The 27,485-nt window shown below is 39.7% G+C and overlaps 1 protein-coding gene across 2 annotated transcripts; it reads left to right on the top strand.

The window, feature by feature from the left end:
- Positions 1-26: 26 nt before the first annotated feature.
- Positions 27-27,485, top strand: midn (midnolin). Of its 2 annotated transcripts, none has more exons than XM_024259065.2 (8): positions 27-328; positions 3,229-3,457; positions 5,006-5,093; positions 5,186-5,248; positions 11,533-11,988; positions 13,685-13,808; positions 14,025-14,345; positions 23,287-27,485. In XM_024259065.2, the coding sequence occupies exons 2-8, from the start codon at positions 3,237-3,239 to the stop codon at positions 23,547-23,549; spliced, it is 1,536 nt and encodes a 511-aa protein (XP_024114833.1). In that variant the 5' UTR covers positions 27-328; positions 3,229-3,236; the 3' UTR covers positions 23,550-27,485. The 2 variants fall into 2 exon arrangements, with proteins under 2 accessions (XP_024114833.1, XP_024114832.1); XM_024259064.2 differs by having other exon boundaries at positions 11,458-11,988.

The following is a 27,485-nucleotide window of genomic DNA, read 5'->3' as shown; positions in this document are numbered from 1 at the left end:
GCAGAGCCACCTTAAATAACATGTTGACTCAACAAGAACGCCACTCTCCACCCATCTCCGTCAAGAGCCGTTTAAGGGGAGTCTCGCTCACAGTCCCGGCTCCGCGGTGCTCTCTGACGAACACGTCGGGGTTCAGGAAATACTCGGACTCTTTTCTACACAGCTGGTGTTAATCAGGACCCCAGCACGCGGACACGGACGAGCCCGCCGGAGACTAGCTGTCGAGCAGCGGTGGACGCTTCAGGAGTTTGGATTAACTCGATTGTTTGTCGCTGACGGGAACACAAAAGCCCGTTCACGGAGCTTTACCGTGTTCAACACACACTCGGTAGGAAAGCCTTCATCAAATCTAACGCGCATGTTTTGTGTAAACTTCGGACAAAGACGTTTTTCCCGGCAGGCCCATCGGTAGCAGGAAATATGCGGCAGAATATTCTATTGCATTCAAATTCTGGCGTCGCGACGACGTCAGTACGAAGCTAATGTTGCTCATCCTGACTAGAAGGTCACACATCGAGTTATACATATATGTCGGATAATAATCGCGTTTCTGCGAACGCCTTTCATAGGTACCTTGAATTTAGCACAAAAAAGGCTTTTTATTTCCGTAACTGATAATGTTTTCTTTATTAAAAATCTCTGATGTTCTCACAAAGCAATCAGCCTTGCATGTGAAAGCTGCGCCTGGAGCCACGATGTGGCGACAAAGCATTGGGAAGGTACGCCAAAGGGCCAGCAGGCCGGAAACCGCCACCCCCTGCATCCTGCCCCTCCGGCTGCTGCTTGACGTTGTCAGTGACTCAACCACATATATATTCGTTGTCTCAGACCAGCTATTAACTTTTTTTTATCAGTCCTCGAATGCAAACAGGTTTCTCTCTTATCTTGAACATAGCAGCGGGTAGGAATCACCGAGTACCTCACAATACGATGCGATACATGGCTCACAATATCAATGATATCGCAATACTGCAATAATAGTTTTAAAAATATCATCTATATCTCACATTTTATAGAAAAACATATATTTGGGAAAAATATCCCCACTTATTTTATAGCTTTAATACAATCACAAAAAAACAACTTGTGCCTTATTTTGTGCAACAAATCACTAATACTATGGAGCTTCCAGAACTTGAATATACATAATAGTGGTTTTATAGCTTTAAAAAGGTCATGCTACAACAAAAAGTCATAACTTACATTTAAATGTAAACGTGTGTCGTTCAGAGCACGCCCACGTGAAGAGAAGCACTTCTCAGAACAACGCGGTTTACCCTCGCGGGGGAGGACTCTATCCCTCATTTCCTGGACACACTTGCACTTAAACTGCCCCTTCAAATGGAGGGGAAGGGAAGAATTTAGATTGGGCATCACAGGACTAAATATTGCGATATTTGCAGCATCGATATTTTGGGATACGCTTAATAACAACCCCTCAAAAAGAAAACGCTCCACTTAATCATTTGCATTGTTTGCACTGAGATCTGTACCGTGTCAGTATTTTTATGTTATACCTGATGACTTGATTTACAGCAATGTTCTACCCATCCTGACATCTAATAAATAGCTTCAAAAATGTCTTGGAAATGTCTTCTCAAAAAAAAAATTGAAATATGATAAAAACAATTGATTAATTTAGAAGCCAGTTCAGTTTCTATCCATGATACGGACCTGCTGTGTTGAACTTTAAAGGGATGTAAATGTGGATGCATTTTGACAGAAATGCTCATGACTGAGATGAGTAGTTTAATTAAAGGAGAATTATTGGTTATAAAAATCCAGACTTTTGGAATAGAAAAGCATAGACCAGGGTTCTCAAACTCAATTGACCTTGGGGTCACTGAAGGCAGAGTGACCCCAATTTGTGCCAAAAATATGTTTTTGTGTTCATTGTCTACATCGTTGGTCCATTGTCTATGTCTACTGAACAAGTTCATTGAACATTTGTTCATGTCTATGTACTACTACTACTCTATATCTTCTGCGTGTCCTGTGAAACAACAGGAGCTTACAACGCTAGCAACTGTTGCTAAGGACTTTCTTGACGACCAGATCCAACCACAAAGCTGAAACATCATAGGGGAAATACAAAGCTATCATTGAAGAAGCGTGGACATGCAGTAGATATTGCTTAGTAGACATTGAACTTTTGAATATCTACTTGGGGGGGTGCAAATTGCCCGCGGGCCGCCAGTTTGACACCCCCCACTATAGACCAATTGAAGCCACAACTGGGAAATTGAATAATTACCATAGATTTATTTAAAAAACAAATGGACAAAAGGTGTCTATGAGAAGTTGTAGAGTCTCATGTCTGACTGCAGGATGGATCGGTGAAAGCACTTCTTCCTGCAGAGAAGTGAAGGATTGTCCATGTTGGATTTCAGTTTCCATAACATCCTCCTCTCCCACCACAGTCACAGACTCAGAGAAGCCAGATCTCCACACCAAGCAGCTCTTCTGTAGAAGAGGTCTAATGCAAAAGTCCTATCATGACAAGTCTTAAACACTATTTTAAGCTTATAATTTGATGATTACGTTTTTATAGAATAACTTTTTACCCTTTTGATGCCTAAGGCTTTTGTGGAGGATTTGAAACTCTATTTTGTTTATATTGTAGTTATGAATTGCCACCCCAGTTTTTCTCCACATGGGTGTGGATCTTATACCTTATTGGCTGACACAAAAAAAAAAAACTCTCTTGTGATTGGTCAGTCTTTCTCTGGGATGTGGGCGTATCTTATGAGCATTGGAACCAAGAACACCTTTCAGTGAAGCGTCAGTGTGTGTAAGACTGCTGCAGGGAGCCACTCACGACTGCCTCCGGACGTGGGGTTGGTCCTCCAAAGCTTATGTAATGTCTGATAGGAATTCAACTTCTCAGCGTTCATTGTAGTTCCAGAGTAAGCACATTTTTGTTCCTAACAGATTTGCCAATTCTGTATGGCATTTATTATGCAGCACTTTGGAAGATTTGCTAAAATGCTAGAGAACACAGTAAAGTAAAATTACCAAATGTTTTTTCATGTATCTGATGGGCTTGATTTTTATTTTGAATATCTGGTACTTAGATACAGGACCTGAATGACAGGAAGAGGGCTTTCTGAATATTGCCTTTGATTTGCAAACAGCCTCGAATTGTAGTTCAAATGACAATTTTGTCTAGCGACACATCTCTTTCATTCCAGCCTCTGCTTGTCTTATCTTCCTCCTGTCTGAACACAGGTTATCGGATGGACCAGCATCCCAGTGCTCAGAGCTGCACCAGTCGTGGGGCTTCGTCCTGCGAGAGCATCCTCACAGAACCCTCCATGAATCTTTACATCCACTCCACCACTGGCACACGCTTCGAGCTTTCTCTGCCCCAAGAGGAGACAGTGGAGGGACTAAAAAAGAGGCTGTCGCAAAGACTTAAAGTAGCAAAAGACAAACTGGCTGTGCTTCACAAAGAAACGTGAGTAAAATGGAAAACCCAGTTTTATTTTATCTCACAGTAACAAGATAGAAATAACAAATAGTAACTTTGAGGATCTAATTGGAGAGATGTAATGCCATCATGTTCTACCTGAAGGTGAAGTTTTCATTCTTTAGGTCCTCTTTGGATTTGTGTCTGGTTAATACATGCAAAGAAAGCTCCGGTTTGACATGTGTTGGAGTGATTTTGTTGGACTTGTCCTTGAGAGAGCCCGATTTGGTTATTTTCCTACTAAACAACACACTTCACTGTGAAAATCAGAAACATTTGGACACAATAGTTTTCATATTAGAAAATGTACAGTCAAAGTGAAGGTGGGTGCACCACATGGCTAAGATAAAAATATACAGTATTTTACTGTGTTAGTTTACAAAGCATTTTATTGACTGTGAACTATCTTTTAATTATCAAATAAATGAAACAAGGTTTTTGGAGTAAAAAATCGTCAGAATTGGGCAGAAAGAGATTGTTAGATTGTGCTGACCATATCTGAAATGATTCAGATCAAGGTTAGAATTAACATTAGTTTACCAAATTAAACGATTTACCTTCATTAAAAACAAAAAAGTGTCCATCGTTTTGTTTTTTTCCCTCTCCATTGTAATAGCATAATCTCTTAACATTTTTTAAAATCTTCATCTGTCTTAAACCGTGGACCCGCTCCATGTGAGTGCTTACACCTGTATGGGGGGAGATTTGGGTCATGCCTGTTTAAGCTATCTGTCACATGTGTTTGGAGTTTACCAACATATGCAAGAAAGTCACCCAACGGATTTGGACCAAAGATCAGGTGTAAAAGCATATTTAATACTCATGTATATTTAAAAACTTCACCAGAATAAGGCTTACAGTATTATTAAAATTACCAATATTAGTCAACTCTTAAATTTTTCTGCCAGTTTCGGTCATCAAAGGATTGTTTTTTAATTCAACCTGAATGTGAAGTAGTTTACTGCGGTCAAATATCCCATGCACATTCCTATCCTATCTTAACATGAAGCAGAAATATTACAGCTCAATTGATACGTCTTTCTATAGCTGCATTCACACCAGTGTCAAATTCGCATCTGCTGCCTCTCTTTTGATGTGCGTCAAATTTACTGCTCCCTGCCTTGACGCCCTGGCTGCAGAACCACCGCCAACATTTTTCTGGACTTCATTTGTTGCCAATTCATGGAAAACATGGATGATGTTGAGCGAGTGGCTTGGGTTTAAATGGAGAGTTCTACAGAGACGCCATCAAGCACGTCGCCGTGTCTGGTTTCAGCAGCAGAGTCATCGGTGTGTGAATGTGTGTGTGAAAGGGACTGTGACAGTAAAGTGCTTTGGGTCTTCTAAGACGGTAGCAAAGCACTATAATGGTAAATGGTAAATGGCGTATACTTGTATAGCGCTTTCTACCCTTCTTCGAGGACCCAAAGCGCTTCACAGTCACAGACCCATTCACACATTCACACAGATTCATACACTATACATGGATATTAATGATTTATCAGCAGCTAACTAACCTTCTGTGTAATTCTGCAGGCGACTAAGTTCAGGCAAGCTCCAGGACCTAGGCATCTCTGATGGGAGCAAGCTAACACTTGTACCAACAGTTGAAGCAGGATTAATGGTAAGGATCAACCCATTGGTGTCTTATTGTTATTTCAAGTTCAAGGTAAAATGAATGTTTTGGTTTACTTTTTTATTATTATTCTTGTGCAGTCTCAAGCATCAAGACCAGAACAATCAGTAATGCAAGCCTTGGAGAGTCTAACAGAAATTCAGGTAAGGATTTAGCTTATCCAGGGTAAAAATCCACAACTACTTTGTAACTTGATCTATAAACATTTTGATTCATCAAAGCAGTTGTAGCTTTTTTTAGGGCCTTATTAGGGCCTAGCTAGGCATTGAGTGTGAGCTGCAAGGGTGTAACAGAGTTCAACACCCTCCTGTGTCCTAAAGCTGTAATGCTATATCTGTAATCTACAAGCCTAGATGTGTCTGTGTATGCACTACACTGCTGCAAGAGAAGGACAAAGCTAAACAAAAAAAATGTAGCTTATTATTGCTGCCACCTTCTTTTTAGGTCTTATCTGCAATCTCTCGGCTTCTTTCTATACATCACGCACTAACAACCATACACTGCCAAGTTTCCAGGAAGTGTGCTGTAGCTGCTTTGGGACTTCGAATACTTCTGGCTTTTTTTTCACTGAGAAACAGAGCGCTGGATCATCTGATGACAGTCCTCTCACACAGCTTTAGCTCAGGGTTCCTGGAAGCAGTGCATACATGCATGACCTAAAAGAGGTGTGCACCCTGCTCTTACAATCACACTGTCGGGAGGCCTATTTAAAGACATCAGAGGCTCATCATAATGATCAATAGTGAGAAGGAAGCACACAGAGACCTCATGATGGCCACGGAGAAAAACTCGCTGAGAAAAGAAGCGATAAAGCTGAATTTGCTTGTACAAGAGAGCAATGTGACTGTGCAGCTGTTAAATGACTCAGATCAACTTCCTCCTCTGGTATTAAGTTACAATAAGATGCTTTGTAACTGTATCAGCACTGCAGCTCTGACTGATGTCAAAACGGTACAAGATGGTGAAACTGTGCACTGATGCAAGAAGTTCAGTGTGTCGGCCTCTTAGAGGTTTCCTCTAATGATGCTGTTCTGGGGAAGATACTTTACTTTTTGTAGAATTTTCATCAGAGCATGTGTGTTGCTCAAAGATGGACAGTGTGGCTCTGAACATGTTTTTTCCCACTGATGATTTTGTGGTGGAAGTCCTGGGTTTGTGTTTGTGCAAACTCAGCATGTCTTGTAATGGCAGATGATGGCATGTCTTACAGTGTGTCCAAGGTTGTTGCAATATCCGTGTGCAACTTCTGCAGGGTTTGCAAATTTTAGGGTTAGTTTGTCCATATCATGATTAGGGCTGCAATGCACGATACATGGCTTACAATATCAATGATATTGCGATAATTGATAAAAATCATCTCTAATAACTAGAAGAACACATATTTTTTTAGGAAAATATATCTCATTTAGTTTTTAGCTTGAACGCAATCATAATTAATAACTTATTTTGTGCAAGAATTAATAGACACTTGTGCAATAAGTAATACTATGTCTTTGAGAAGCATTGACACAAACTGAATTTGAATTATCTGTAAGATTCAGTGTTAACAATAGTAAACATGAACAGCAGTGCCACTACTTAGAGTTAAATTATTGTAAACAACAGAAAAAAATGAAATAATTCAAGTAGCTGCCAGACACATGGGTGTAACGTGCGCCCCCTATCTACCTTCAAAGGAACGTCTCTCCAAGGGATGATGAATATAATGTTTTACAGCCTCTTTAAATAAAAATAAAAGATCAATACTTGATGAGAATCAATTGCAGGACTAAATATTGCGATTTATCGCAGTATCAATATTATGGGGCACCCCTAATAATAATAATAAAACAACCTTTTTATAGTCCGACTCTAACTATATATTTGTTTTTATTGTAAAATCATTCCCAGTGGTCTTTTATTTATGATTATGCAGGTTTTAGCAAAATGTAAAAATCTGTGTCGTTTTCTAAGCCATATTTTCTTGACATTGGTGTAGATAAAAAAAAAACAAAACTGAGTAATATTGGTTCTATGCAGCTACACAGTTTTGAGCCAGTTGCAGCTCAGACGAGGAAAATAAAGACATTAATGGATCTATTTATATTCAAGTGAATGCCTCGGCATTGGAGCGAAGCAGGGAGACTTGGGCCCAATCTGAATTCTTGCTTCTACCCCTCCATTTGAAGGGCATTTGTAGTGGAAGTGGTGTCCAAAATATTTTTTTGAAGATCCCACCCTCCAAGCAGAGGGATTCAGATCTCTGAAGCACAGGCGTTTACATTTAAATGTAAGTATGGTATAACTTTTTGTTGTAGCATGACCTTTTTAAAGTTGTATAACTACTGTTGTTATGGGTATTTGAGAGCTGGAACCCCTGCGCTAACGCTAGCCGACCGGCGACTATTGGTGACGTCATCAAGCGAAAGGGACGTCTGAAATCTGAGACACTGTTTTCCTATAACTTTCTGTTTGGAGGGATTCATGTAGGGGTAGGGAGAAGAATTTGGATTGGGCCTTTGACACATTCATTGCAGTTGCTGCGTCACAATCCTGAGCTTTTTCAAACCGAAGTTTTCATCTGATCCATCACAATTTAAATAAAGAAATACTCAAACGCAGTTTTAATCTTAAATTATTTTATATATGTCATCCTTCATGAGAAAAAGGCTACAAGAACATGTTAAAAACACAATTTTCATTGAAAAACAGTATTGGGTCTCAATACTGTGCAGGGCAACAGGTGCAGTAAATGTACTTGGTTTGCCACAATGTTCCTTTTCTTCTTAGTTTTCTGGAAATGTTCAAATCTATTTAAGATCACAAAATACCAACACACGAGTCTTTCCTCATTTATTCCCCCATTTCATTTGGCAGGGGGAAAAAATCAAAAATTGTGCAATCCTCGTAGCTCCTAAGTGTGTGACATGATAAATGAATTGCCCATACACCTATAAATAGATTCAAGGAAATTTTCTGGCTGTTCCTGGTAGTGGGAGCCACAAATGAAGTGGGTATAAATCCCTGTATCCCTAACAAGCATTTGCCTCCCCCGAATAACTTTGGTTATATAAGATCTAATTTCAGGATTGCATGTTTTTCCCAGAAGTATATATTCATGGAATATTGGGGTCAGCAGATGCCTTCTCATTTATCAGAATTCTAAAGATGGCTTACGCCAGCTGCTGTGATCATCAAAGCAGGGAGAAAATAACCTAGTCTAAGAAAATTGTTACCACCTAAATTAAATGGAAAATATTTTATGACAATTTCAACCCTGCAGTTGATAAAGTTTGTTCCTCTCTTATCTGGTCCATTTCTTCTTTTGTCCTGTTTCTGACTACAGAGGACTATAATTTAAACGTTCTCTGGATTTCAATCAAAATTGCCTCTGTTGAATAGCTTCTTTAGCTGCTTAAAGTCCTTTTTTTTTACCTTGACATCTGATCAGTTCTACCCCTCTGCCTCCCGACAGTCCATTGAAACACAGTTGTCTTTTTCTACTGGACAGACAGATGTGTGCACCGCGTTCACACACACGTTTGACAAAGAAATGCCTGAATCTAGTCATTACAAGTCTACATAGGTAGGAAATGATGAAAGGCAATTCATATCCTCGTGCAGGTATCTCTGAGTGAATAATCTATTGATTTTTAGTATTTGATCCTTGTAAAATGTCTTCTAACACACAATGATTTGCTCATTGATGGCAGAATAAGAGTTAGCTGGGTACCCCTCACCATCCCCCTCCTATTGCCCTTCCCCCATACAGTCACCCCTTTGTTCCAGTTTACCATGAGCACCAAACCTGACTAGCTTACAAACTTTCAGTATATTTCAGTGTTTGAAAAATGAGAAGGTTTCAGGAACATTTATCTGCAAAATTGACAAATTTTGGCCTTAGCACCAATACAAGCGCTCTCATGTGTTCTTGTGCCATGATTGAATGGGAGTATGCCCCTCTTCAGCTATTGCCCCTGGGGTAAACTATGCTAACCAGACAGAGGGGTATACACAAGGGCATGCTTTGCAAACAGCCTAATGGCATTTTACTGGCAAATTCTGAAGAGGGTGACACACCAGAAATGTAAAACAATTTAGTATTTTTGTCTTTGAATGTCTGTAATAATGTATCTTGATGGGACTCTAATTCTAAAAATGTTATCTTTTGAAATATATTACGCCACCAAAATACTTTTAAAACACTAAAACAAATGGTTTACAGAGATGAAGAAGATGCAGTGCTAAATGTCTGCTCAGCCATTGTTTACAGAAATCTCAAGCTATGAAAATTGAGTATTATTTTGCATCTGTGTAATCTTTGTGTGCTATGTAAACACACTGCTGGAAAGGAGAGCTGGGATTATATCTATAGAACCAAGGTGTGTTTTAGGCAGAGATGATTTTCTTTTTTCGTACTGTTGCTGCATGTTTATTTATTTTTTATTATTTTATGTCAGAACCGGCACATTCCGACCGTTCGTTTCTATGTCTGTATTTTTGTGTTCACTTCTTGAACAGCCACTAGTGTTATTGCTCTTTGAGTCGTGACAGTCATTGTTTTCCATGCTCTAGCAGCACGGCGCTCTAGTCATTCAGTAGTGGGCATCGTGACCGTTTGGGCTACATGTGTGGGAGGGTGAAGGCCAGGAATATCATGTCTGATCTCCACCAATATCATGTCTGATTTCTACTGATACTTTATTTATAAACTAAGAGGAAAGGAGAAATGCTTTGAAATCCACGGATTGTTACACTTAAATTATGCCCTTTTAATTTTTTGTATTTCTTCAACATAATTGCATAAAAATATTATCAAACTGGTGTTTAACTGTTGGAGCATTGCACAAAAATTGCTCTGGATTTATTCAAGGGTTTAATTTTGGTTGTGATTAGCTCATTTTAATCATTGTCTGTATCTCATCAGGTTGGATTACAGACGGTTGTTTTTCTGTTTTTTTGGTGCTTTTAAAGCATCCCTTTGTTGTCAAAGGATTTTGGATTCATGATTCACAACATTCAGTTTTGTCTTCTCTGTCTTTGCATGTCTTGATTTCTTTAGCTGGTGTGTCTGCCAGTCGACCATCAGTGAAGTATTTGATGTAATTCAAGAGATCGAGGTCAACAGGCTGGTCAAAAAGCGATTTTTGGACTGTACCATTCACCCCTGTTAGACAGGAACTGTTTTAGAACAAGAAAAGGGCCTGTATCTCTCCACCCCTGTCCTGCATCCTAGTCCTTTATTCTCTTTTCCGAAGCTCAAATCTGCACAGTTGTTCATGAATGTCAGTGGCTAGCATACTCGACCCCCTCCCCCAGACCCTCTATTGCTTCTTGTCCTTAGCTTCTTTTTCTCTCACTTTGCTTAGTGTGCAAGGGAAAAACGTCTGCAAATGAGTTCCTTGAACCATAGGAACCCTAATAAATAAAACTGTCAGCCTGAGACTTTGGAGGAAGAAAAAGGTGAAAAGAGCCAGAGGCACACTCGCTGAATATTTCATCACCCACCAACGCCACCATTACTTTTACACCCTGCCCCCACTGCCCATGAATACCTCCCCCCTTACCACGCTTGTTCCTTCTGTCTCTCATGCCCCCATCCTCGTCTTCAACATGTCCGCACTATCGTCTCCATTATTGCACGGCAACCAAAGCTTCATTCAATACTACGACCTGGCCCCCGATGACGAGAGTTGTTCAAATCTGCCTCTGGATTGTTTTCTAAACAATTGTTTTCAGCACCAGGACACTTTTGTAGTGTCTTTGGACCTGTCCACATATTTTCTAGAGAATAAAAACAATTTTTGTGTCAGCTGGTGTAAAAAGTACCACTTTGCATACTGCTGCTTCCTTACAAGATCATTCAATTTTCAATTCAACTTTATTTCTATAGTCCAATATCACAAAAACAATTCCCTCTTCGAGCTTCATGCCCATAATTTTACAGAAGCAGAAGGTCGGTTGTAGAATATAAACAAAAGCTAATTGCTAAACTAGACAGACTAAATACAACTAGTTATTCCTGCACTTGGATAAGACAACTTCATAATGTCTGTGGTAACCATAGACATAAACACTGGACTAAAATCAAACTATAGAATTTTGAACTAAGAAATAAAGCCAATAATGAGACGGGCACTCTGACCATAGTTCATGTTGTTACACGTTGTTCTGATGTTGGGTTATTGGGCCAATATCAGTGAGACTGTAGACAGTTTTTTTTAGATGATTATTACATAATTTTGTGTACAAGTCTACGTAGTATTGAGTTATATGGAGATCTTGTTTTGTTTACTTTGTCTGTGAAAACTGCTTGCATTCCCAAAATGGGAGTCAGTATCGTTGCTTAGACCTTTTCTCTTTTTGTCTGCAGGTTAGTGACTTTCTGTCTGGCCGCTCTCCCCTAACCCTGGCTCTGCGTGTGGGTGATCACATGATGTTTGTCCAGCTTCAGTTGGCAGCCCAACAGTCTGGTGGTTCTCAGCTTCATAATAGGCATCTCATTACTCGAGGAGGAACAGAAGCCACCATGGGACAGCCTACGGGACAGCCTCGTGTGCCCCACATTCATCCGCAATCCCACCCTCACCATCCACACAATAAGCCCAGCCCACTCTTATCTCGGCCTCATTGTGTCCCCTCCTCCCCATCTCACAGAGGCCCTCCTTCCTCTCCTCAGCCCTCCACACAGCAGCAGCCCGTGCCTTCCATGTATCACCATTCGCCCTCCTCAGCTCCCAGTAGTACCCCTATATCTTCACCCAACCCTTCTTGCTCATCCCACACCCCAGGTAGTTTTTTCCGTTCTTCTGCTCACTGTCATCACCATCACAATCATCATCACCAACACCACCACCATTACCACCAGCTCGCCTCAACTCTACCAAGCCAGGATCTTGGCCAGGTGAGTCCCGCATCCCTAGAATCCAATGAGAGAATCAAAACATTCCTATAACCTCGAATCATAATTAATCATCCATTACACGTTTGTGAGAAGGTATCTATTTTCAGCTTTTAAATGTCTCAGGATAATTTTTTATTTGCATTTTATAAATAAAAACTACTATGTATGGAGTAGTGCTGCCACAAAGGATTATTTTAATAGACTAATCACCGATTATTTTTTCCAATTAGTCGAATAATCAGTTCATGCGCAAACTGGATGTAAAGCACAAGTTAACCATCATTAGCTTTAAACTAACTAAAAAATAGTGTGAATGCTGTGAGCTGAATTTGGCAACTGAAGATGCTGAAATTGATTGCTAAAAATGCTCAAGTTGATAGTTAAAATCGCTGAAGCAAATAGCTGAAAACGCTGAAGCTGATAGCCAGCTAAAATATTAGTTAAATGCCAAATTAGCCTTAAAATCTGAAAAAATCCTGCATTAGCCAAAATAGATAGCGTGTAGCTGAAATATTATCTAAACCTGTAATAAATGCCAAAATAGTCTAAAAAGCTAATGGAATGTCATAACTTTCAACTTTACTACACTCTAACTCCATATAATACAAAGTAATGACTAATTGATTATTAAATTAGTCGTCGACTATCTTAATAGATTAATCGTGGCAGCTCTGGTATGGAACTGCTTGTATTCTGTACCCCTAAAGAATGACTGCAAGCATGTGTTGTGACTATTTGACCTGTATGCTTTTCTAAATTATTTTTTAATGTATTTATCAAACTAATTCTAGATAAATCTGTCACATCCAAGTCTGTGGTAGAATAGCAGACAGCAGTGGAGAAGTTCCATCAAAATCAAAGTAAATCCACTGATTCAGTCATGGAGAAAAACATTTTTGTGCCATTTTGTAATACTTTATGTTTGTAATGTATATTGGTGCAAAGCTGCTTTTCTCTCCCCAAAATCAGCTGATTGTGTAAATAATGAATGTCAGTATATCAAGGAGCATGTGTAGTTGAAGTGTTGTCTGTGACATCTCTGATGCTCAAGTTTATGAAGCTCCTTTTTTGCAAATAGAAATGGAGATTTGGTCAAGATTTGGTATGTTATCAAGGTCAAGAAAAGGTTGTTGGATGCTAATTATCATCAGAAACACCTGTGATTGGCCCCAATTTTTTTATTCAGCCAGATGATGACTCCAAACATACAGCCAAAGTAATTGAAAACAATCGTCAGTGCAAAGAACAATAAATATTGGAAGTGATTGGCCCCCACAGAGCCCTGATCTCTCTACTAGAGTGTGTCTAGGATTACAAGAAGACACAAAAATATGCGAGAAAGCCACAGAAGGTCTGTGGTTAGTTCTTCAAGATCTGAACCAGTCGAGTTCCTTCATGAAACTAGAAGAATTGATGCTGTTTTGAAAGTAGTGGTTGATTTAGATTCCTCTTTATGATGATCACCAGATGTTGAGTTAATGGAAAGAAATCACTTAAATAAAACATTTTCAATTTGAAAGTTTTCTTTGTTTTTATAATACTTGTTTGCATATATACTTGTACCTACTGCTTATTTTATATCTGTTGATCAATTTGCAATTTCACCCTTTTCTGACTATTTTAATGCTAATTTGTTCTTTTCAATCAATAGTTTTAGTCCGAAGGTCTAATTGTCTTCTCAAACTTTGTCCTCCAGGCAAACTGCAGCACAAACGGCTCTAACGCTGGCACTTGTATCTCTCAACACTCCCGTAAACCTGGTGCCATCATTGAGAGCTTTGTTAACCATGCTCCCGGGGTCTTCTCAGGGACTTTTTCAGGTGAGCAGGACATTATGTAACCAATAAGATTTCATATTTCTCTTGGTACAAAACATCAGTAGGAGTCATTTGAATGTCTTTTATTTTTTTTATTAAAATCTAAATGCTTCATGCTTAACCTAGAACATTTATCAGAACCTTATTTACTCATAGGGTTTCTTGTTGCTATTTGCTAAAATGTGTCTTCCCTTTGATCCTTCATCCTCCGTCTTTCAGGCACTTTGCATCCAAATTGCCAGGACAGCAATGGGCGTCCAAGACGAGATATTGGGACCATTTTGCAGATCCTAAATGACCTCTTAAGTGCCACACGGCATTACCAGGGCATGCCCCCCTCCTTCACCCAGCTACGTTACCAGACCCAGTTCGGTCCATCCTCCTCCCCATCCCCCTCACCTCCGCCATCACCTCCAGCTGCTGGTGCTACAGGCCTCTCTCATAAAGTTACCTCCGTACCTGCTGGTAACCCCAGCAGTCCTCCTTTGACTCTTCACCCGCTGGTGCAGTGCCAGAGCCAGATCCACATGTGCAAACCAGGTAAGAGACTTACTTCTACTTATTCCTTTAGTGCAGGTTCTGTTTACAGAACAAGTCTTTGTGTACCTCTTAAAACCTTTATTAAGCAGATATCTCATTAGTTCTATGTGCATTTGTTTTATTCTTATCATCCGTTTTATTTTTTTTTTTACATTTTTTTCCATCAGTTTCTTGAATAGCTGTTTTTTGTCTTTAAAGTGACAAAGCAAGAGCATAAAGTCATAATGACGAACATGCAGTTATGCTCTGCCTCTTCTATCTTATGTTTGTTGGGTTGTGGAGTCAATGAGTGAAAGGATTTTTGTTCAGAAATACTTAACGTGCTTCTCCAGACCTTTTTCATAATGCCTCACTCGTAAGTCATTAGGGTCGGCCTTGTTTTTGCACCTTAAGGAGGTAGGTTTACCACTTCAAGCCTGGGCTTTGCTATGTTTAGATTAGAAAGGAGTTTTCTCTGAGTAGAACGGCTGCTGAGCCAAGTAAGAACTGGACACACCTGTAAATACCTCAGGCAGTGGACTGATCCAGGTCAGATACTGAAGTTAAGACTAGACTCTAGGTTTTTAAATACTCCTTTCTGCGCAGTGACATGGTATGTGAATGTTGAACAGATGTTTAAACATAGTATAAGTCATTTAAAGTTATAGGTATTGAGTGTCTCGGCCTTCCTAACTGCCCTCATGGGTAGATGCGAGCCGTCAGCAAGTGAAAAATGGGCAAAACCCCACAGAGCATGCAGGTGGTCTCCATGAAACATCAAGGTTGCAGACCTCCCGCTGAAGCTATGGGCGCAAGTGGTAGGGTAGCATACAGGGGTAGAGTAGGTGAAGGTGAAGTAGGTGACATGCAGGTGTGTTGTAAGGATTTTTCCTTTTTTGCACCACTTGCTCCCAGTAATGGGAGTGGAATGCTTAGTGTCTTCAAAAAAGCAAATTATTTAAAGCATGAATTTGTCCTGTTTGCAAATCTTTTTGTTACAAGTGATAAAAAGATTTTCTATGTTAAAATTGGACTCCATCTTGTGCATTTCGGTGTTCAATTAACAGTTGGAATAACACTTTATAATTTTTCTTGGAAAGGCAATTAAATTTTGCCTTAATACTCACCTCAACCTTCCATTTCTTTTCTCTCCCACTCTCCATTTTTTGGCTCAACAACTGTTTCCCCCCATTTTCTGTCTAAAAACAGCAAAGGAATGAATATACCTCAGAATTATGTTAATATGGGCTTTAAATATATGTATTTATAAATGTAAAGAATCTTCTTTGTGACACTAAGGACAGTGGGAGGAGGACCTGAATTGTTAAGTTTGCCATAGGGATGTTGTTCACTTTCTAGAGCAAAGAATACAAATTAGTTTTATAGCAGCCAATCCTTCCATTATTTATTCAACTTTCTGGGACTTCCTGCTTATGATGCATTACTGGTTACAAATATTAATAGAGAAATTGTTAGAAAAATACAGGAAAGGTTAGTTAAAAACAAGACTGGAGAGAACATTTGCCACTTCTTTTGTATTTTACTTCATGCAATGCCTGAGAAAGGAGTTGTTCTCAAGCAACCTTGACAGCCCACACGCAATAGACAACCTGCACATTATAAAGTTGGAGCTTAAGTTTATTGCACAGAAACATTTGATTCATTGATCTTAAAAATAAAACCTTCAACTTCAATTTGCCTGGACTCTGAGTGCACAATAAAACACAAGTACAACCACTAGTTTGGAACTGCCACAAGGCTTTCAGCAAAGCCTGCAACCTTTTCAGTACAAGCTTAAACATGCACATGCTCACAAACTTAAACAAACACAAATTTCCATTGAAAAGCTTAATTTCACTTGGTTTCTCATTTTAGTCAGTATAACTTACCCAAGTTTTGGGGTTCTTACTGAGAGATTTTGAACAAGGAGGTTGTGGGATGCACAGGGATGAGGCAGTTTCCCTGTGCATCCCACAAGTTTGATAGATCTCCCCCAATGCACTATTCTTTTCTATGGTAGATTATTGTTAACAAAAAACCTATGACTTGGTCCCCTATCTTGGTCCATTGTAAACACATGAATGGAAGATGTTAGAGCTGGGACCTGGGCAAACTTTCTTACTCGTGGGCCTGAAAGGGTTCTAAAATTGGACAGAAGGGCCGGACCAGGACCAGATTTGTGGCTTGTTTTGGTAATTCACCTCTTAAAAGAAAGAAAGAAATAACAGGATGTGGACAAAACCAGGCCTTAATCTTGATTAAAAATTACTTTAAAATACTACATTTTGGATTTTTTTATTTTTGTTCTCCTTTTAGTGCCATTTTAACCAATGGGTTGATTGGGTTGCGTTCTTGGGGTGTTGGAATAATCGGAAAAATGACTGTCCAACTTGGAAATCCCACATGAATATCGGAAAAAACAACAAATCTTCAAACGCTACATGAATGCAGAATAACTTTCCGTTCCTGAACAAAGGTGAATTTATTTGTAGTACATCCATCCATTTTCCTGACCGCTTCGTCCCTTTCGGGGTCGCGGGGGCGCCGGAGCCTATCCCGGGTACTGAAGGGCGAAGGTGGGGTACAGCCTGGACAGGTCTCCAGTCTGTCTCAGGGCCTCAATCACACACATTCACTCTCACATTCACACCTAGGGACAATTTAGAGTCACCAATGAACCTATGAAGCATGTTTTTGGACGGTGGGAGGAAGCCGGAGTCCCCGGTGAAAACCCACGCATGCACGGGGAGAACATGCAAACTCCACACAGAAAGGTCCCAGCCGGGAGTCGAACCGGGGCCTTCTCGCTGTGAGGCAAGAGCGCTAACCACTGCGCCACCGTGCAGCCCTATTTGTAGTACATGGAAAATAAAACATCTGGCGGGCCAGATGAAATAGTTTAACGGGCCGTAGTTTGCCCACCCCTGTGTTAGAGCATGTCTGGCTTTGTGCTCCTTACTTCATCTGTATTATATCAACATTGACTTCTAGAGCCAATGCAATGAGAAGGTTCACTTTCAACCAACTCCCATGTTCTTTCTGCATTTCTCCACTAGCTCTCACTAGACTTGTTGAAGTCTCACAGAATGTTAAAGACAAAAAACATGTGGTTGTAGATCATCTTTTAGCCTGTATTTGACCTCTGACCCTCTTGGCCAAAGCAAGATGGTGTATCTGCTTTTCTTTTGTCACTCACTAGTGTTTATCAGGTTACATGTACTCCACTTGGCCCAGCAACAATGCACAGGCACAGAGATATCCAGGAAAGCTAGCCAAGCATGTCTGGTGCCCTTTCACAGTGGACAAGAAGAGTGAGAGGAGGACATAGAATGCAAATGAAGTTGCTGCCAGTGCCCTTTCCTGGTGCCATTGTCACGGTTTGATTAGTTTGTTCAAAATGTATCAGTTTAATTTCTGTAGAAATCTTTAGAGACACGGTTGCTTGTGTTGCATAAAATGTATTGAGCTTTTCTCTCGGTTGTTATCAGACATCTATTGTTTGACAAGAAAAAACGATTGATCTGATTTTGGGTCCATCTCGAGACAGTTCAAGAAATAAAAATTATACAGATTAAATGTATTGGCCATATTAAAAAAAAAAAAAAACTTTAGCTTTTTCAGGTTTTTGGAAGTGATCAAATTAGAAATGCGTTTTTTTTGTTGTTGTTTCCATGGTTAATTGGTTTGGCATCTGTTGTCATGTGATCGCTGTGCCGGTCCATCGTGGTAAAGAAGGAACCAAGTCAGAAGTTGTAGCTCTCAATTTACTTGTTGAGTTTTGTTCCAAAACTCGTCTATGATTTCGAGCTCTGGGTCATGACCAAAAGAACAAGGTCCTGAATACATTCTGGTGGCTAGGTGTTCTCTTAGAGATGAGAAGCTCATTGAACCCTAGAAAGCTGGAGTAGAGCCATTGCTCCTTCACATCAAGAAGAGGCAGCTGAAGGGGCTGGAGCATCTGTCAGGGGAGGTGATCACTAGGCAGAGACCCTGACCGTGGGCTCACACTGCATTTGTTCCGGCTCTGGTTCGGCCGCCGTAGTCTTCTCCGCATTCACGGATGTCTCTGGTCCCTATCTCCTGTGAATAAAGGGAGATTACTGTACTTCCTATGTAAATGGCGGGTCATCGTGAGAACCTGCGATAGCCACTGAGAGTCATATGCTGTCGTTGGACTGCTCCGGTGGGCGCACCAGAGCTGGAACGGGATGAGGAAGACCCAGGAAATGCTGGAGAGACTACGTCTCATCGCCAGCTTGCAAACACGTCAGGGTTCCCCCACTGGAGGAATTCTGCCATCTTTGCTTAGACTGATGTTTGTGCAACCTGTCCCAGATGAGTGAATGGAGACAACTTTTTACAGGATAATGGACATATATATTTCCCCGTCTTTGTTTAAAAAAAAACTGTTTTTTTTTTGTTTTTTTATAAAATACATCCTGAATCTGAAATCAGGGACACTAAAGAAAATCAGGGGGGATTTTGCTGCATTGATTCCTTTCTCCTTCTCCTCCCACCTATACTGTGTTTTTTGGTCCACCTCCACATTTACACTCCCAGTAATTTGTTTCTTGGATGCTGAGCAAACACAATGTTGGCCCTCCAAGACGATCAAACAGCAGTACAACCATTTTAAACGACAGCTAACCCTTATAAATCAATTGACGAAGTCATTTTCTCTTCTTCTATGTCATGCACACTGCAGCCTCCTCTTTCTTCTCTCTCTTCATCCCTTTTCCCCACTCAGCCTCCCTCTCTGGTGCCGTCTATCTCAGTCCTTTCTGTTTTGCTGTGTTGGCAGGCTAAAGCTAACAGAGGCATTGATTATTTATAGATTGCGTGTTGTTTCCCTTCCCGTGTTTGTAAGGCCTTGACTAATGCCTTTGCAGAGAAGAGCTCATGAAAAGAGATGTGAAAAGATTCATAAGTACGGTTCTTTTAGTGTCACTGACGGGCAGGAGAGTCGTGAAAAGATGTAGGTGAAGTGAGAAGTTCCTTAAAGACTTTCCTTCCTGTTTGTTCCATTGATCTGTGTTTTCTTTGATATCATACAGTTTGTTTCTAAGAAAGTATGTGGTTGTTACTTCCCCATTTGTAATTATAGACTCATTTTGATGACAGTTTTTTTTTTTTTTTTAATTGATGCCATATTTTCTGTTGGTTTTTCTCTTGGTCACTTTTTCCTATGTGTCCCATAGTTCTTCTCAGGGCTGAAACAAATAGTCGACTAATCGACTATCAAAATAGTCAAAGACAAATTTAATAGTTGATTTGTCGTTACTTTATATTATGTGGAGTCAAAGTGTAGTGAAGTTGATAGTTATCTGCTAGCTTTTTGGTCTATTTTGGCATTTATTAAAGTTTTGTTTAGGCTATTTTAGAGTTTAGCTAATATTTCAGGTACACGGTAACTGTTTTTACTAACTTAGTTTTTTTCAGTTTTTTTAGGCAATTTTGAGTCTAGCTAATGTTTCAGCTACATGCTAGCTGCTTTGGCTAACTTAGGCTTTTTTTTTTTTTAGTTTTTTTAGGCTAATTTTGGCATTTAAGTAATATTTAGCCGTCTATCAGCTTCAGGGGTTTCAGCTACCAACATTGGCATCTTCAATGGCCAAATTCAGCTTACAGCATTCCTGCTAGCATTATCACAGGTAATGCTAGAAGTCTAGTTTTTAATTTGTTTAAAGCTAATGATGGATAAGTTGTGTACTTTACATGACTCGATTAGTCGACTAATCGGATAAAATAATCGTTTGTGGCAGCCCTAATTCTTATGCGAATAGCAGACTCCAGCTTGTACTCAGGCGCTTGTGTTGTGAGTAAAGTCTGTTCTCCTAACCAGCCTAATTATAGACTCACTGTCAGTAATAGTCGGTGGATTCCTGCGGTCAGCGGTGTCTGCTCCAACCACCCAGGGCTCCAGTAGTGATGATCATGAATAGCTACACACACTAATGCACAACATAAATTTAGTGGAGCTCCAAGCTGATTTCCAGCAGTATTTCTCAAGCCAAAGGTCAGATTCTTCTGCAGCTCAGCCAGATTTACCTCTTAAGTGTGTGTTCCTGCTGAGTTAAGAGAAGGTTATTATTAAGTGGCTATCCAGAGAAATAAACAGTAGAAATCTATCTAATAGTTTTTGTTTCATCTGCACACAGAACAACATTTCTAAGGGTAATTTTTAGGGATGTCCTGATCAGATTTTTTTGTCTCCAATCCAATTCAGTCATTTGATTTTGATATTGATGCCTAGTCTTGATCTGATCCTTTTATTGTAGGATGGTAAATAAATCAACTTTGAGTTATGATCCAGTAAAGTGGAGATTAATATCAAATGTATTGTGTTTCTCTTTCTATGGCCACTCTTGGTTTCTAGTAGGGCTGCCACAATTAGTCGATACTTTATAGTCTATAGAGTCAGAGTGTAGTAAAGTTGAAAAAAGTTGTTGGCGTTCAGCAGCAAAAAATGCACTTCTTTTATAATTGAGTCAATGAGACCAAGACTTTATCTTTAGTGAAAAATAGTTATTTCAAATGCCGGCCTCATTTGATTTAATCATGTTTTTATTAACAAACTAATGAAGGACAGAGGCTTCAGGATTTAACTTAATTTAAAGTTAATGATGGTTAAGATGTGTGCTTTACATCCACTTTGTGCATGACCTGATTAGTTGACTTATTGGAAAACATAATCTGTGATTATTTGACTATTAAAATAATCGTTTGTGGCAGCACTATTTCTAAAGCAATTCCAAACAAGTGTTTCACCCTCAGTTTTCAGCTATTGTCTCCTACACTGACACCCGTCCCTAACTGGCAAACCAAAGCTGCAAATGAATATTTGGAAGGTGGTTTCTCATTCACATGGTCCATCTGTGGATAAGTGAGGGAACTACATGGAAGAACAACACGCATTGTTGACATTTAAATAAGCATTCAGCACACGGCTTCATTCATTCATTCATTCATCCATCCATCCATCCATCCATTATCCTGTCCGCTTCTTCCCTTTCGGGGTCGCGGGGTGCCGGAGCCTAACCCGGCTACTGAAGGGTGAACTCAGGGTTCACCCTAGGCAGGTCACCAGTCTGTCCCAGGGCCTCAATCACATACACATACACATACACTCTCACATTCATTTAGAGTCACCAATGAACCTATGAGGCATGTTTTTGGATGGTGGGAGGAAGCCAGAGTCCCCGGTGAAAACCCACGCATGCACGGGGAGAACATGCAAACTCCACACAGAAAGAAAGCTTGGTTCTGGCCCATCACTGTGTGACAGGGTATTCTTAATGAAGCTTAGATTTGGGAGATCAATCAAAGAAGACAAAATGCTTTGTTTCTCCGACTGCAATTACCATTGACTTGCATGTTGAACTGAAAGCCATTGCCGTGGTTCCAAGATGGACAGTTGCATGAAAGCAAAGGTTTAATCTATAGTTCTTTTTAATTTGCCATTGATCTGTCTTAAAAGCCACTGCAGATGTGGTGTTGTTGCTGCATAGTAAGTGCACTGTTTGTGCAAGTGCCTGCTTGTTTGCATGTGTGTAAGCATTGGCTGTAATTGTGTGAACACCCTCTTCACTTGAAAGCAGACTCGAGTGCCTTGATGTTTGTTCTGGATTGCATGAGAGGTAGAGAACGTGCAACTGTTTATTGACATACTAGCATAGTATTTAAAAATACAATTCATTGATTGATACTAATGGAGTTGTGGTTTCAGACCTTCCCTTTCAACCTCCAAATATATGTATAAGTAGAATTAGGCTCCACTTGGTTGGTGTTGCAGACCATTGACAGTCTAGTTCAAGGGGTTTCCCTTAAGACCTGACTATGTTGTAAAGCACATCATCAGCCACAAATGTATTTATGTTCACAACCTGTCACTTTAACATTAAAGGCTAAAAGTCCTCTGATGAATATATATATATATATATATTTATATATAGTTTTTAACATGTATGTGTCTAATTTTTCTGTATTAAGAAATCATTTAGTTTTTACATTTCCAAGTATTTCTCCTTTTAAATCAATCAAACTGTCTTGGACAGACTCTGTTTGAATGAATGATCTTCTTTCCATCAACAGCTCTGCTGCACATGCACTAAACCCTCATCTGTTCCTAGTGTCTAGTTCAGGTTCTGGAGAAGAGAAGATGGTATCTTCACATTGACTGCAGTCAAATGAGCCGCCGTTCACATTTCTGTGGTCAAATCAGCATCACTGGATTTTTGGTGTGAGTTTCATCCAATACTTACGGTAGCAGGACTGAGAACGCTGGAAAATCTCCACCAGACTCCACGGAGCTTCTTGATGTGACCACGGAAATGTGAACGGCGGCTCATTTGACCGCAGTTGGAAAGGATTGTAAATCAATGAAAGAGCATTTTGATGTTAGCTTTGATTATTTTATCAAGAACTCTGAGAAACCAATGATTGAATGTATTGATCACAGTCAATAAACATTGGAGAATTAGCTAAAAGAGTCTTTGGTGAACTGGAAGGAGAAAGAATCAGGATTTTGGAGGAAGTTCTGTCCATGAAGATCTTCACTTCCTCGTCCAGCTGACATCCGGATCAGAACCATACGGCTGGACATTACCCAGATTGATGGATGTTTTTATGGAGCAGCGGTGAAGATTTATGATAGAGAGACACAGAGCTCCAAAAGCCACGCCCCCAAAGAGGAGATTTAGGAAACAGTGGCTTCAGATCAACATGAAAAATGTCTTTAGACATTTAGGTTGTGGGATTTTGGTTAAAGACTTTATAGTCATGATTAAAACACTACTGGGAATGCGATACACACAAAGTGAGTTAGTTCTGAGATCATGTTTCCAATCTGTCCTTGCATGGATGTATACAAGCAATCCCTTAAAATCTGTCATTTCTTGTAATTACATAGCTGTAGTGATTACACTGATGAAGCTGACCATCTCTGCTCTCTTCTTCCCTATAGGTGATCGCATACGTCAGACTGAGAACCGAGCAACTCGCTGTAAGGTAGAGCGTCTGCAGCTGTTGATGCAACAGAAGCGTCTGCGCAGAAAGGCTCGACGAGACCAACGCTCGCCGTACCAGTGGCTGCCCAACCGCAGGTCTGGAAGGAGCAACAGCAACAGCAGCATGTCCAGTGAGGGCTCCCTGGACCTGGACTTTGACGATTCAGTGTGGAAGCACGACGTGAAGGCAGACTTGAACTCCGAGTATGTCATGGCCTGAGCTGTGAGCGCCCCATTACGATTAAGAGATGTGCAAAACATTTCCTTGGAGTCACTTGGAGTGTGGATGGAGAGACTGGAAGAGGGAACACTGCAAATATGAATGAAAGGCTGTCATGGTGACCCTCATCTGCCACATCGGGAATAAAAGCTTCTTAAGGACTTTAATCCTTCCTCTTATAAATAGCTGACAATGTGGAGAGCAGAATCCTTTGACACGATACTTGGACTCAGCCAGTAAATGGACTCTGCAGTGTAGAAAACCTTTGGCATTTGATGGCAGTTACCATACCTGTGCTTGAGCATAAACATGTGGGGTGGTGGTGGGATTTTTAGTGGGGTTTTTTGTTTGTTTTGTTTTCTACTGCACTCTGAGCAGACATGAATCGATCCAGATTGAACATGTGAAGAGTTCAGGATCACCAGAAACTTTGGAACAAGCCAGAGGTCATTCTGGTTGGTCTCAAAAGTCCCCAACCAGAGAGCAGTAATGGGCGGGGCGGGGGGGGGTAAACCTTTTCTTTTCCACTTAAGACAAATGTTTATATTTTGTAAGCAAAACATAATATGTAGCATTGTTCACAGAGCATTCAGGTTTGCATACAACAATTCAGAGTAGTTGCATATTTCTTTGATTTACAACAGCTGGTCAAAATGTACAACAGGAAGTGAGGCCTTGGGGGGGGGATAAGTAACCACGATGATTATGGATCATTAATCACAGATGATACAACATGATTAATGAATAAATAAAATGATTATTAACAGCAAGTGCTTTAAAGGATTTTAAAATGTATTTTAAAATCAGTCTATTTTTGTTTCTCTTCCTTTTCTAAAACAGCAGCCCTCCCTCTGTGGTTTAGTCAACTTGTTCTACCAGGAATGATGCGCATCCATTGAATCATCTGCTCATTTGTGGACTGTTTGGTTTCAAACACAAGAAAATGATACTCCAGGATTCTCGTCATCCAGCCAGCGCGATTAACTTTTAGAATGTGACAACTAGCAAAGTGAAAGTGTGTATGTTTGACTATATAGTCTATTTATTTGAAATAATTGTTCATGTTTTTAGTTCCTCAAACGGTGAAGCTAAGCTACAGTAAAGGAACAGGTGACTCTTTCATGCAGTTTCAGGACAAAGTCATAATTCTTCAAGACAATCTGGCCACAGAGAAAAAATATGGCGTCCGAAAATTAATAGCTGGAAGCCCCTCCCCCTGCTGGAGCCAGCCACAAAAAACGCTATTTGCGTCTGGAGCCCCCCCGTTTGAAGCTTTCCACTTTTTTCTCGTTTCTTTATTTTTCTGACCCCTTTTTCCTTTTTTTTCTCTGAGCCACTCTGTCACCGATTAAAAAAAAAGCCTTTCTCCGGCTTTTTCTCCGGAGGTAGACGGGTGTAATTCTACAAATGTGAACACTTGTTAATATTGACTTGAAAGAAATGAAACGATTAACGTTCTCTGTCCCATTTGAAGCTCATCTAGAATCTACACACTTAACATTTAGACAGTTACAGTTTATCATCATTTAACCCTTTAACTACCCAAAATTTAAAAATAAAAACACCAAAACGTTTTTTTTTTTCTGCTGCTGCTTTTTTGCTTTGGTACAGAACCCCTAAAGGGACATCAAAGTTTAATAAAAAAGAAAATTGAACTAAAAAAAGTTTTTTCTAAAAATACTTAGGGGCTCTGTAAAAAAAAATTGAAGTAATAAAAGCAAGTTCTGGTGACTAACCAGAACTAGTTTTTCTAAAACTTAAAGTAGTTAAATATGGTTAGTAACTGATGCACACCAGATAGTAACTGTATTATTATTTTTTTCCTAAAATTGAATTAAAAAATGTTCTGGGTACCAAGTGTGATGCACACCAATTACTTACCAGAATTCTTTTTTTATTTCATTTTTTGTAAAAAAACAAAATCAAATTACTTCAATTTGTTTTCCTTTAATTTCCCTTTAGGGGCTCCGTACTTTAGGGAGCAATACACACAATATTTTAAAAAACATGTTTTCTAAATGTTTCCCACTGTTTGGTTGAGCTGGCAGTTAAAGGGTTAAAAGCTCATAGTTCTGAAAAGTTTTTAAAATATATTTGAAAGGGTTTCCATAAGTTTAGGAAATTGCCGCTTACGCAACCGACTAAAGTTCCAAAATCCCTGCTTCCTGCTAGAGATTGTTCCTGGCGCCATCTTTCATGTGACCAGAGGATCCTCCAACTTTTGGCCTTTTTTAAAGTTCACCCCTGTCACAGGTCATACGAATGATTTTATTTTATTTTTGTACCTTTTTCTTGCATCATTATTTAGTGCCTCCACCAGAACATCTATGAACATATCAGGTTTGGCCTTCCACGACTTTGCTGCTATAAACTTAGGAGCCTAAAGCAGGAGAGGTTTTGTTTGCATGCAGAGGGATAAATTACACTGATCTATTTTCTATTGATGAAAGAAAAAATAGAATTTTGTGCTTTGAGGAAAAAAAACAACAAAAAAAAAAACGTAAAAACTTGCATGAATTTGTGAAGAAAATGAAGTGCTGCTTTTGTTAGTTAGAATTTTTTTGTAACTTTTAGTGTCAACACAACAATCTAAATGATTACCACTCAAAGAAGACAGAGGGAGTGTGGGCTCAGCACTGAACATTCCTGTTGTAGGATAAAAATACTCAGATCGAGCAAATGACTCTTCTGGCTTCATCCCCAGTAGTTCACAAAGATCCAGACAGCTGAGAAAATGTTCATCCCAGCGTCGTCCTCCCAGCCTGAACCCAAACCCCGGTCCGTTCTGGGACCCACAGACCTGTCTATCAGACTCACCCATGAACATACCTGGTGTGATTCTTGATCCGTCTGTCTGACTGAACACCCAGCCGTATACCATTGTACTCCCAGTGATTGCAGTGAGATTATTCTTTTGGTGAACCTATTCTTTATTCTGTTTTTTTTTTCAAGTGGCCTTATGTTTCACAAAAAGCAAAAATTGCAGACAATGGAATGGGATGTTTTTTTTTGACATGTTTTGTGTCAGTCAGACTTCTCATGCTGCGACTTTGGTCACTGAGGACACTGGGCATTTGATGTGACTTTCCTGGTGGACTCTGTATATGTCCAGGTCTCTGTTGTGTGTGTGAAGATGTTGCCCTCGGTGTCAGATTGATCTTTTTTGGTTGGTAAAGGATCTTTTAGGGAATCACGTTGTAAAAGTAGTTTGTATTCCTCAAATGTAGTTTATTTGTTCCCCATTTTGTCATTGTGTTTCCATGGTTGTTGGTGATGCTAACATCTCTCTTTGACTTCCAGCTAACAAGCTACAAAAAGTTAAAGCCTATTATGTAAAGGGTGGAGATTTAGGCAACTGTCAGGTGGACAGAAAAGATTCTGAGGACTTGGGACGACATGCACTTCCTCTTTCCTTGATAACATTGGAATCAAAGGACAATTCGACGCCTGTCTCTCACATATTCTTGTGTGTATAAACGTTACTGTGTGCCTCACATTATGGGTGAAACTCAAAATAAGAAACAAAACAGGACAAAAGCCTTACAGAAAAGATACAATATGGAATTCTGATCACGTTATTTAAGTCGCCTGTTTTTTCTTGTAGCCAACAATTAAAAATAAATTAAAAAAAATGGAAATTACAATGTACTTGCTCTTGACCAGTGTAGCACATGTGTGACTGTATGAATTTATGAAACCAAAATGTAACTGTGAATTCTTTTGTTTTGGTCAGAGCAAAAGCTGTGGGCATGCAGCAGCTGATGCTCAAGTCCCACTTTTGTTTTTTTTTCTTTGGGTGGAATATAATGGAAACTACAAGTTTCCCCAAAACAAGAACAAAAAAAGACATTTTTTTTCTCAAGCAATACATTTCTTTGTGACTTGTGATATATTTTTTTCCTTTTTTAGGTAATAAATAAAAACAAAATGATTACA

The sequence above is a fragment of the Oryzias melastigma genome, linkage group LG4, assembly GCF_002922805.2.
Source record: "Oryzias melastigma strain HK-1 linkage group LG4, ASM292280v2, whole genome shotgun sequence".
Classification (NCBI taxonomy): domain Eukaryota; kingdom Metazoa; phylum Chordata; class Actinopteri; order Beloniformes; family Adrianichthyidae; genus Oryzias; species Oryzias melastigma.
The sequence above is the reverse complement of the archived record's forward strand: the minus strand, read 5'-3'. Positions and strand labels throughout refer to the sequence as shown.